This window comes from Dysidea avara, chromosome 13, assembly GCF_963678975.1.
Source record: "Dysidea avara chromosome 13, odDysAvar1.4, whole genome shotgun sequence".
In the NCBI taxonomy this organism is placed as follows: Eukaryota; Metazoa; Porifera; class Demospongiae; order Dictyoceratida; family Dysideidae; genus Dysidea; species Dysidea avara.
In genome coordinates, this window is record NC_089284.1 from 5,921,636 (window position 1) to 5,934,030 (window position 12,395).

At 38.1% G+C, this 12,395-nt stretch overlaps 1 protein-coding gene across 1 annotated transcript; it reads left to right on the plus strand.

The window, feature by feature from the left end:
* The first annotated feature begins 416 nt into the window (after positions 1-416).
* Positions 417-4,652, plus strand: LOC136243802 (myb-binding protein 1A-like protein). The gene is made up of 15 exons (XM_066035413.1): positions 417-645; positions 1,646-1,909; positions 2,087-2,301; positions 2,364-2,421; positions 2,471-2,581; positions 2,685-2,760; positions 2,812-2,858; positions 3,031-3,120; positions 3,176-3,246; positions 3,302-3,353; positions 3,405-3,473; positions 3,524-3,580; positions 3,631-3,783; positions 4,363-4,490; positions 4,540-4,652. The coding sequence occupies exons 2-15, from the start codon at positions 1,832-1,834 to the stop codon at positions 4,592-4,594; spliced, it is 1,260 nt and encodes a 419-aa protein (XP_065891485.1). The 5' UTR covers positions 417-645; positions 1,646-1,831; the 3' UTR covers positions 4,595-4,652.
* Positions 4,653-12,395: the final 7,743 nt, after the last annotated feature.

Below are 12,395 nucleotides of genomic sequence, written 5' to 3' on the forward strand. Positions count from 1 at the left end.
TACACGCACATAGACACAGATGCGCACACACACGCACACAGACATATGCGCATGCACACACGCAGTCACACACGCACACAGGCAGACATACACGCACGCAGTCGCACACACACACACACACACACACACACACACAAACACACACATGTGTACCTAACTGCCCATTGGATAACCTGTAGAAGCTGTTAGCTATCTGGCTAGGGAACACTAAAAAAGTTAGGCTGGTTTGGACAACCCTGGAAGGTGGAATGACTCTGGGGAATAGTGGGGGGCTTGGATTTGATGATTTAGTCTGGGTGCTATTTAGTAGTTCTGTCTTATGCTTGGAGCATGAAGTAAATGTATTGGATGTTTATTACCAGGCCCATCACAAGGAGGTTGCAAATGACAGCACACACATACGTGCACACGCACTTTACATGCACAAAGTTTTTCTTGTTTCTTTAGGATCTGCTGATTATACATGACAAGGTGTTAGGAGTTAGTGAAGTCAAGGAAGATGAGCCTCACTGGACAGAAGTATTAACTGATGTCTTGTTGGGATTTCTTGCCCAACCTTCTCAGTTGTGGAGAACACTATCAAAGCAAACATATCGACATTTTACCCCACACTTAACCGTAGAGGCACTTCACTTAGTTATTAAAGTAAGTTATATCATCATGCTTAACAATCTAGTTACTTAGTAGTTGTTCTGACCTAATCGTGAGCTCAATAATGTACTAAGGAAACTCAGTGAACAATCTAAAGTTTCACTTCCAAATCTTTTGAAAACATCTTGCTTAGAGCAATCATGCTAGCTATGAAGCTCCGTAGGAATGTAAAGACTGTTTTGAACTAGTCTAGTCAAGACACACAGGAGTGGGGACTGGCTATGCTGCATCAATGTACTAGGCTACTGGCAAATGCACAACGAGCTGTGCAAAAGATCCCACTATGACTACAAAGGCATTGGTTATATAGCGGTTAGAATCCCATTGACGACACTACCTATTAATGGTCAGGAACATGAATTACTAAAATTTTAATGTGACTAGATTTGAGATAATCCAGTTTCCATAGATGCAATGTCAAATTTATGGTTTAACCACAATTAGATAGCTGGCTTAATAGCCTACCTTATTTCACCCCTGCCACCTTTTCTATGAATGTGCTTCCTGCAGCAGATCTTCTCAGACTCTGTGAAAACCATGAATGGAGGTCCAGCACACCTGTTGGAGTGACCATGGAAAGCTTGGCTAGTATCATTCTCTAGTTGGGAGCCATATGAGGATCGTAAATTTGACTCCTAGTTTTCATTTGTCTTCTCATTACATTTCTACTCTTATAAGAAGCCCACCCACCGCCCCAATGTCTACCAGGTGTAACATTACTACCCGTGAACAAATATGGGATATTTTGGGAATCGGAAACCATGCAGCGATAGTTAAATAATACTTGGCATGAATTTTATTCGCCAAACTTTAGACAACTAGGAAGTTACAATGCATTGTTACTTAAAATTGCCATATCTGCGAACTATATTTTGTACCATATTGTGTCACAATATTAGACGTGATCCCTATAGTAACTCACCAAATTTTATTTTGCCAATTAAAGTTTTCCCTTCATGTGGTAATATCTTTGATGCGTATTACTTGACCACAGGTACTTGATCCTCTGTACAAAGAAGACCTTCACAGTTACCTACAGTTGGTAGATGATGAAGGTGATGATGAAGGTGATGATGAAGGCGATGATGTTGATGAAGAGGAGGAGGAAGATGACTATGTTGGTTCTGATGAAAATTCTGATGATGGCAGTGTAGAGGATGATAAAGTGGAGAGTGATGACATGGAGTGTGAAATTGATGAAGAGTTTAGGAAAGAGATTAAACTGGCTTTAGGAGATGCAGCTCTCCCAAGTAGTGAAGTAAGTTCTTTAAGTTTTTACTACATCATGGCCTTCAACATGCTGTAGAAAACAAACAACAGTTGTAATAATTAGAAACTTCTTTAGCAAAGTTAATAATTCCAATTTCCAATTGATAAATTATGTTTATTTAATTGTGTACTGTTTCATTATAAAATTACCTGCTGTGTGGTACAGAGTGAAGATGACAATGTTGATGATTTGGATGATGAGGCCATGATGAGAGTTGATGATGCTCTTGCTGCAGCGTTTAGAGCCAGAAAGAAGTCATCAACTACAAAAAAGAATAGAAAAGGTTGTGTGGTATTTGTGCCCATTTTGTGGTCACATGTCATGTTATTACTTTCATTGTTCATAGACTTTCAACAACAGCTGATGGACTTTCGCTTAAGGTATTTTTCTCTAGAAGTGATCTAGTTTTGTTAAGTATACCATTGCATGTGTTACTCTATAGAGTGTTAGACTTAATTGAGATTTATATACGATGGCAATCCAAGTCATTACACTCACTAGTAAGCCATTAGAAGATCCCGTACTCATTTTTATGCCTGCCTCATACAGGACCTTGTGTTGCCATTGTTCAGACTGATCATGTCTTGTTCTAATGACACTTTACCACTAGCTAATCGAGCCACCAACATCTTCACTAAGAAACTCTGTCACATGAAGGAAGTGAGTAGATTCAACAATTGAAGGGCATTATGTTGCAAGGGTATAGTTAGTCCAGTACCCATTGTATTAGGCTTCTGGTATAGTTACATGTTTATTTTCATAGTATCCTAGAATAACAGAAGCAGATCAAGCCCATGTGTTTGATCTCTTACAGCAGCTACTACAGGCTGCCTACAAAGGTTAGTTGGTAGTATGTATTTATCGGTGATACTATGTAGTGACCTGTTTAGTTCCCACTGCTGGTCAAGAACTGATCACACAAGGCTCTATGTTCCTAGTAAGTGAATGTGGTACTACGTATATATTGTAAAACAAAGTAGTGAAAGAATGACTCTTTCAGGTATTGTGTATTGTGGCGGGTAGTTTAAGTTATATTTTGCAAGTGTAAGTATACACTCTACATATACAATAGTAGTGACTTGCACCAAGGTTGTTTTTTTTAAACATAGTTGCGAGTATTAAGAGGTGGCAAAAGAGAACTCAATGAACCAGTTGTTTCTAAGAAGAAAAGAAAACGGAGTAACCTACCTGATGTTAATGTTAGTTATAATAATATATCATGCTTGTTAAATTATGGTACGATTGTTTCCATAGTTTGGTTTGATTGATGTCACCACTGTGATTCCACTGTTCAGTGACTTACTAACCGACTTTCTTACCAACAAGTATACCCTAATACTATTTGATAATTACTGAAAGTATTGATGTTTTGTTCCTTAGAAACTCGCATGTTCACCACATGCTGTTTATGACACTGGTAGAGAGATACCCAGTAAGTGCACACAAATAATATGTCACTCTACTATATCTTACCTTAATGTAGGATTTAGCATGGCACTTATGTAAAGATTTAGCCAGTTATCTACCGAATGCTGTCAACCAATTTAGAATGGTCAGGATTACTTGACTTGGTTGTATATTACATGTGCTGCCTTAATGTAGGGCCAAGCATGTGAAATAATGGCATCACTGTTACATCAACCAGTACAATTAACTGAGGTACTTTTTGATATATGATTTGCCATTCTGTTATTTCTTCCATTGAACAGGCCAAGTCTGAGTGTTTATTATCCATTTGTAAAGATTTGAAGTGTTTTTGTATTGAGCACCTTAAATGTGATGGTCAGAAGAAATCTAAACACATCAAACCTCTTGTGAAGCTGCTTAGTCAACTGATCATATCATGTAAAGAACAACCTGATGTGAGTATGCAGAACCAGTTAAGCTAGTAGCTCATGCTGCTGTACTGTGTGAGTGTAAATGGAACAAGCTAGTAGGAATCGTTGCAATAAAAAATTGTTGAAGCAAAGGAGATCATGAACTAATGCACAAATTTAATCCCTACTTTATACCATCATGCAGTACAGTAGTACTGGGATTGTAGTGCCGGATTTTGGAAAATCAGTCACATTTTTTACAACTCAAATATTTATGATTAAAAGAAGGCATTCCAAACTTCCAATCAACGTAACAGTGATTAGAATCACCAGTTACCTTGTATTACAACAAATTCTGTAAAATATTTTATCAGGTGCATAAGTGCTTAAGGATGACATGGTGTTTCAAGCATAACGTTAAGACAAGATCTGATCACATATAGTTTTTGTGGTTTTAAAATTTTGAAGCAACCTATCCTAGATTCTTTCAAACCATACTTAGCATTTAACCAATCCTGCCGTCAGTATGGCCCGTATCATAGATAAAGCATGAGAACACAAACCTTGACGATCCCTATTATTAAGTAGTACCATACTTGATGATGATGGTTTTGTTATGTGTAGGTGTTTGCTGGTTGTTTTGATCAAGAGGAGCTACTGACTGAAATAAATGAACTGATAGAAGAAAGCTCCAACCACAACTCCATCTTAATAGCTAATGAATGTAGAAAACTCATTACATTATTAAACAAGTAAGTTATATACTATTATAGCTCTGGTATACTTACAGTCTTGTATTAGGGTGGATGATAATATGGGATTGGGACATAAAACTAAGAAACGAAGGAAGAAATAATTTATCAATAATTTTTAAACACGTGTTTTGTTATAGTTACACTACTTCATCAATGTAATACAGGCTTGAGTATAGAGTTCTGGTTCCTCTGAGCTCCTTTATAGTGGAGATTATGGGTGTACCCATTCACTGGACTGGACTACTGGACTGGATTACTGGACTGGACTACTGGACTCACATAAAATTTGCTCAAACATTTTTTTGACCACAAACACCTTTGTTCAACCACTAAAAGTGATTACATACCACACATGGGGCTAGGATTCTCCATGTCTTGTCATATTAAAGGAAAAATGTATCTTTTAAACTGTATTATTAAGGCTTTACAGCACAAGTGCGCCATGCTGAAGGTCTGTAAGACACCTGTTTAAAGATGTTATATTAAGTATGTTTGAAAAAGTGTTATAGTTTTGGTGGGCTTTGTAATGGTACAACTTTGATTTGAACTCTTGTTACACTCACTGTATTTTTTAATTTTTTTTATTAAATATGTGTAACCTTACCTTCCTGTTTGAAAGTGTACACATTAGGAAGCTTAAATGTAACACTGTGTACTTGTTGCTATTTACAAACATTATAAACCAAAGAGCTGGCAAAGTTAGAGTCAATTAGGCTATAGCATAGATGATTTCTATGTTACATAATGTAATTTCATGGTGTAAAATGTATATATGGTGTGCTATTTTACAAAAGAAAGCTAGAGAAAACAGACATGTATTAGCAGTGTTAAAAGTGCTTGAAACATTGCTAGCAGTAGGCAAATTATTTTTGATAATGAACTGCACTAAGATTTTAGTGCAGTTTTTGTCAGTGATCAATGTACAAGTTTTATGTCATGTGGTGAATGGTATCAGTTTCTAAGACACTTTTTAGTTAAGTCTGGCAATAAAACGTAAGAAAAGAAAACAAAAAAAACTGAGTCCAGTCCAGTCCAGTGAATGGATACTTATCAGGATGACCATTGCAGTAAACTATACAGAATAGGAATGACTGTATATTTCTAAAGATCATCAAACCCTGTTCGCATCCTACTGGAAGGATGGTATAAGGTTGGATACTACGGCTATTATAATCACTAGGTAGATTGAGCAACACAAGGTTTTATATTTCACATGAGTCGGTGCCAGCTGGCACTTATCACAATAGACAAATAGTAATGCAAGAATAGATGTTGCCCTAGCAACCTGAAATTTATATGTGTGACTGTCTAAAGCAACTCCTCCATGATTAGTGGTTAATCAAATATACAAACAGCCTAAGGCATGTACACTGTTGACCATAACTTTAATTATGTGTTTGACAACAAAGGTTGGACTTGACTGGTTTCTCAAATGAATAGATAGTTTCTGAGTTACATGAAAAGTACATTGTAAACAAAATGCAGGCTCATACATAAGACTCTCTTTTCTGTTTAAGAAGCTGTCAATTCTCTAAAGAATTAATGTACTTGGTATTAATTTTTTCTCAAAAAAAACTGTACACTATATACACAAAAAGCAAACAAAAATTTTTAGCTACAAGAACAGTGTACACTAAGAGGTTTAAATTAAAAAGTACACGGACAAGTTTTCAGTTCCATGTCATATCCAGGAAACATCAGTGTTTAACGGAGGTAAACTTCAAGGTTATCAAACTTCACATCTGCGTCATCACCAATGTAGCAGCTGCGAATCTCAATGTAGTCTTTTATTTGAGTTGGCAACTTTGTATAAAACCATGGCTGCCCACTGCGCTTGCAGCTGAAATTGGGATACTTGCAATCCTTTCCTTCCCACAACCTGTTCTCGTAGTGGAATTTGTTTGTGTCTTTTGTGTCAGTGTACTGATACAGACCGCTATCGCAGTAGTAGTTGTTACCAAGATAGAAAGGAATGGTCCAGTTGTACTTGGGGGATACATCGGGGCACAGCTCCCTCAACTTTCCTGGAGTCATTGTTTTTTTGTCATAGTCCCTGTGTGCTCCGATCACGTAGCTCCATAGGTGCCATTCCTCTTTGCCATATGTAAACTGGATTCCATCCAGGAAGAACTTGGATTCCTCCATGTCGAAAGGTGTGAAGGCAGTTGGTGTGCCAAATTGATATCCACTTACTTTGGCACACACTTCATAATATTCTCTCTCCTGAAGAGGGAAATAAGCTTTGGTGCATTTATCAACTCCAACCGCCTTTTCACAGAAAGGCCGAGGCCTCCTTGAGTTATGAAAAGTTGAATATGTTGTCTTGACAAAGCTGTCTGGGCAATCCTGGGTTTGGTTCTCCACTAGATTTAAGTAGTAGAACTTCTCCCAGCCCTTCTCACCACAAATTTTCCTCTCCATTTCACAGTAGACCTTACGGTAGCTGTCAGGACCAGTTGAGATGTAGTAATATCCTGATGGTGTGTCTGGGAATTTCTCAAGAATCTCTTTGCAAGAGTTGTAGTAGTTAGTCTTGCTGTAGTCACGTACTGGGGGATAATTGTATGTTCCATATTGGTACTGGTTGTAGCGGTCTTCAGTGCGAGGGAAGTTGCTGCATTGTCCAACGTTTGGCTGGTAATTCCTAGGCTGGTTATTCCATTGCTGGTTGCTGTATGGCACTTGGCTATTTGCACTGTACAGCTGGACTGCCAACAAGAGGCTACACAAGACAACAAGCTTCATTTTTTTTGAACAGTGACTGACAAGTGCAGCTGCACTGCATGCGAGCTTCTTTTATACCTTTCACCGTAAGCCACAATTATGCCTTGTTAATAAAGTAGTGCTACTATGATGTGTGGTAGAGTCTCAGCACATTTAATTGTGGTGTTTACATTAGCAGCCATTGTCTCTTTGTTGAGGTTGTAGAGGAGTGTATGATTAGTGGTTGTGGGAATGAACAGCATGTCTGGCTTAGGTGTGATGGTGCATAAACATGGGATTATTAATCATGCCCACTTAATAATTCATGATTATCAGCTGCTTATTGTGTAACGATGACCTCTTGACTTTACCAGGTATGCAGGTACCAGTCTTAACATGAATGCATACCATCCTCCACAAAGACTACAATATACCAACTATACTAATGCATGTTTAGTTACATAGTCAATCTATGTACATTCACTTGAATGATCTGCTAAAGCTATAAGAGGTCTGGGAGCTCATTTACATGTACTAATAAATGTCAGAATTGTGATTACATTTTACTGTGAATGAGGTTTACAAGAAGTAATTGTCAGGCCATCCTTCCCAAAGACCTCAACCTTTCAAGTATTATTGGAGTGTCAGATTCTGTAAAAAATTTAGACCGTTTCACTCACAAAAATTGTTTTGCTACACTATTTACAAAGTTAAATAACTAAATCTTCCATTTCTTATTTTGTTTGCTATGAGAGCACATATTTATTAAATCATGCAAAATGCCAATTTCACCATAAATTGCAGTGCACAACATGAAAAGCCATCCATGAAATAAAAACCAAGTCAATGTGTCTCATGCATAATGTTACTACTGTACAATAGTTGAAGTGTCTGTCAGCCTTGCAGATTACACCAATACTGGCTGTACTAATTTCAGTGGCGGATCGGATCTTGAAGTTTTTAGAGGGGTTTCAGGCTCCACTCAACTCCAGCCTAGTTGTAAGGTGAAGACCAAAAAAAAGAGGGTTACAACCTCCTGTTGAATGCCTTAATGGTAATTTCAAAGGCAAAAGTGTGAAGTTTTTCCAGTAGAAAAGTCCTAATATAATACACTATCTTTAACTCATGGTGATTTTATCACCCACATGACGAGTTGTAAATAAATTAGGGGCGCGCACTATTTTCAGAGGGGTTTCAGCTGAAACCTTTGCAACCCCCCTGTATCCGCCACTGGTCATTGTATATATTGAGTACTGCAGTACTTATTTAGTCACAGTTTGCATCCCAGTCATTTAAGAATCCTTTTAAGGTTATTGGAATTTGACATGTCAATTAGCTACATAACATTATGTAGCACCAGTCACGTAACATTACATAACTGATGACAGAAATGACATAATTATACACCCACAGAGAGATAACATAATAATTATAAGGTATTGATGTTAACACTGCATTAGTGAATGTTAATGCATGGAGTATAGTCATCTTTCTGTGTATGCCATATTTCTTCTTGTTTTCTCCAAAGCGTATTTAAAAATTGCCCATGATCATAATTTTCTTAACAAGCAGGGTATACAAAAGCTAACGTTTATAGTTAAACAAACATCTATACTTAAATAGTGTACACTGCTAAAAAAAAAGAGAAAAATATAAGGAAGTATTCAGTTTCTGTTTTGTGGCCACCAAGCAGAAGTAAAGTTCCAAATAATATGTAGGCAACTTTGTGTAAAACCATGGCTGTACTTCTCACAGCTTGTTCTCATAGTGAAATGTGGTGGTGTCATCTGTGCTAGTGTAATTGCATAAACCACCATCACCGAGTGGTAGTTGCTAATAGCCCTTCTGTGGAGAGGCAAAGACAATTATTGGTAATGATAAATACACCAAATCACACTTCCCCTTTGGGAGAGAGAATCATGAACCACGATAGTGGGTTCATAATAGGGATTGCCCATGTTTTTTGGCAAAAACTCTAATAGAACGCACGCCTAAAAACCACCTTAGAAAGCATCCTTCAACTCAAAACAACTCTCTAGTTGTTATTTGCAATGAGTATTGGTCCACTAGTAAGTAGCTATCAAGTGAAAAGGAAACAGTACGTGTATTTGGGACAAAACTGAAAATAGCCGTTTTGTTCATATTTATTCATAATAATATTTTGTTTCATTCATGTACAGCAAAAGTTATCCACTTTTTTGCGCTAAAAGCTATATAGCTAGCCATGCTTACTGAGTCCTATGGGGAAAGCAGCCACTACTACCTATAAGCATAGATCCTTTATAAAGGATCTATGCTATAAGCATTTGGCTCAATTACTCAGTGAGAAGTGGAGTTCCCCATATTCAGTGGTGATGGGCTGACTCCGTTGCAGTTTGGGGTTCTCCTTGCTTCGCTCCTCGCTTCGCTCCTCCATCATGTGCATCCGTGGTTCGCGGTCACGGTCTAAGCGTCCTGGTGTGCCCCCGGCAATAGATCTCGCCGTTGCAGAGGGGCATCTACCAGTTCACTAACATTCCCTGGGCTTCTGTAGGTTCTTTTAGGTGTCTTTTCGGTAGGCAAATTCTTTCTTTTTCCCTTTTTATGTTTTTCTTCTAGCTTGTTTTCCATAGACGAAAAAAAAAACAACTTGCTGAGTCTTTCTGCGTGTCCATGACCTATTAATAAGCCCGTTACGCATATTCCAGAGAACGCCAACCACCCTAGTGAATGTTCCTTACACCGTGAAATTGGTCTTCCCTCTGCAACATTCAAGTATTTTATTTTGAACAAAGAGAAGCCGTATAAGAATAATATTACGGGATTCCGTTGTGTGAGCTCCTTTGGGTTTTGTTGCAGCGTAAATCAAGTACTCAACAACACTTCTTTGACTTAGAAGATCGTACATAGCGTCTCTGCGTGGTGAGTATAGTCTACTTCTTCCTGTAAGCACACGATTTTTATTTTATTTTATTTTTTTAAAATGTTATTTAAACAGGGAGACAGCATCAGCAAAAGTTGTTTTTCAGCTGTGCCCTGAACAAGCATACAAAACAATATAGGTACATATATACACACAATTAACTAAATATGACTTAAATAAGCTAGCTTAAAGCTATTTAATGAGCTCATCTCGGTGATTGAGGTAGGCAGGCTGTTCCATATAGTTGTGCCACGATAATATAGACTTCGTTTGCCATAGTTTAATCGCACAGCAGGTACATACAAACGATCGCGATTTGCTACGAGCAACCATACTGCAAGTGCTCTCTCAGAGACATAACGAAGTGATAGCGCTGATTCCAGAGACTATTCATTGTTATGAATATTGTTTCTATAAACCATATTTCCTTTCCACGCAAAGCCTAAAGTTGGGTGGAGTCAGTATTAGTGTTAATTAAAATTAGAACTATTTGTGAGTGCCTGAATTGTCTGACCACATCGTGTAAACAACATGGATTCATGGTTGATAACCCATGGTTTACAATAGATATTGCAGCTACACAGTACCTGACTGTGTTGTTGTGAATGATGTGTGTGCATGTAGAGTAGCTACTCTACAGGCTAACTGTTTGAGTGTGTGCCACAACTTATTTGTGGATGCCACATATTGTTTGTGGGAAGCCATATGCATTCATATACATGTTCACAACATAGCTTTCTTCACTGTGGTATACCCAAGGGATACAATACTCACACGAACAGCAAACTCTAGTTGAAAAACTATATTGTACATAGCATTATATTATCATTTATACTACTGTACACCAGTGAGCCAATGTTGTAGTCCATGCACCCCCTTGAAAATCTGCATGTGATTCTTATTGTGTACGGTCTTGGCTGAAATCATAAATGCACAACCACTAACTATTTTAACTTATAATCATAGGTGGCGGAAAGGGGGGGGCTATACCTCGCCGAAGTTATCCTTCTTGGAGTGGGGCTGAAAACCGCGATAAAGATCAAGATACTCTAATAGAGCAGTCACTCTAATAAAGCAGTCACAGTATTAGAGTAGAGCTATGTAAGGTTTTTTTTTTTTTTTTGGTCTCACCATACCAAACCAGAGACTAAGTCTGGGTCAGCCCAGCCCCCATACTTCCTCCGCCCCTGCTTATAATTATATGCTTGTCAGAGTTCCATGTCTTCAATTGTCTTGTGACGGGTAGCTAGCTTAGTATCATACCATTTGGTATGTGTATATTCATGAACACTACATTAGGATGCTAATGTGACAACAGTGACTAAGAGACTAGAGTCCTGACACATGTAATAAGACAAGTTAGACAACAGCTGCTCAATGTTGTGTGTAATCCTGCCGTACCACAATGTAACCAATGCCATACAAGCTGTTTGTCCTTAAATAATAACCATCGTCCACAGCCAAGAGCAGTCAGATAAATACTCTAATACTGCAATCAAATGTGTCTGATAACAACCAAGCTTACACTGAACTTGACAGCCACTAATTGTAAATTGCTCTATATGTATCTGCAACAATTATCATTATCAATAAAACATGATGGAATCCAGTTTGTGTATGGCAAAGTGGTACAACATCTATGGAGCTAAGTGATTGAAGCATTCAAGAACTACGACAAGTAAATGATGTCTCCAGAAAAGTTGAGAGAGCTGTGCCCCAGCATATCCCCTGATCAGTCCTTTCCTGACATGAAAAGCAGTTGGATATATTTTCTTGATAAAGCTGTCTGAGGAAATCCTGGGTTTGGTTCTCGCCTAGATTCTAGTAGTAGAAGTTCTCCCAGCCCTTCTCACCACAGATTTTCCTCTCCATTTCAGTAGACCTTACAGCAGCTGTCAGGACCAGTTATGATGTAGTAGCATCCTGGTAGTATGTCAGGAAATTTCCCAAGAATCTCCTTGCAAGAGTTGTAGTCACATACTGGAGGGTAATTATTGTAACTGGCTGTCATATTCGTTGTGGTCATCAGGGTGAGGAATGTTGTTACATTGTCCAACATTTGGCTGGTTAATGACTGGATGGTTAACCAATGGCTGATTATTCAGTAGCTGGTTGCTCTATGATAAAAAAATACTCTGTGGACTGCCAGCAAGACTGAGGCTGCATAATAAGAAAACAAGTTTCATCTTCTTTGTAATCTTTGACTGAATAGTGTAACAAAATTATGCTAACAAATGCAGCCATGCTGAATCTGTGCTATATTAACATCCTAAAAGCCACAGGTATTTGTTGTAGCA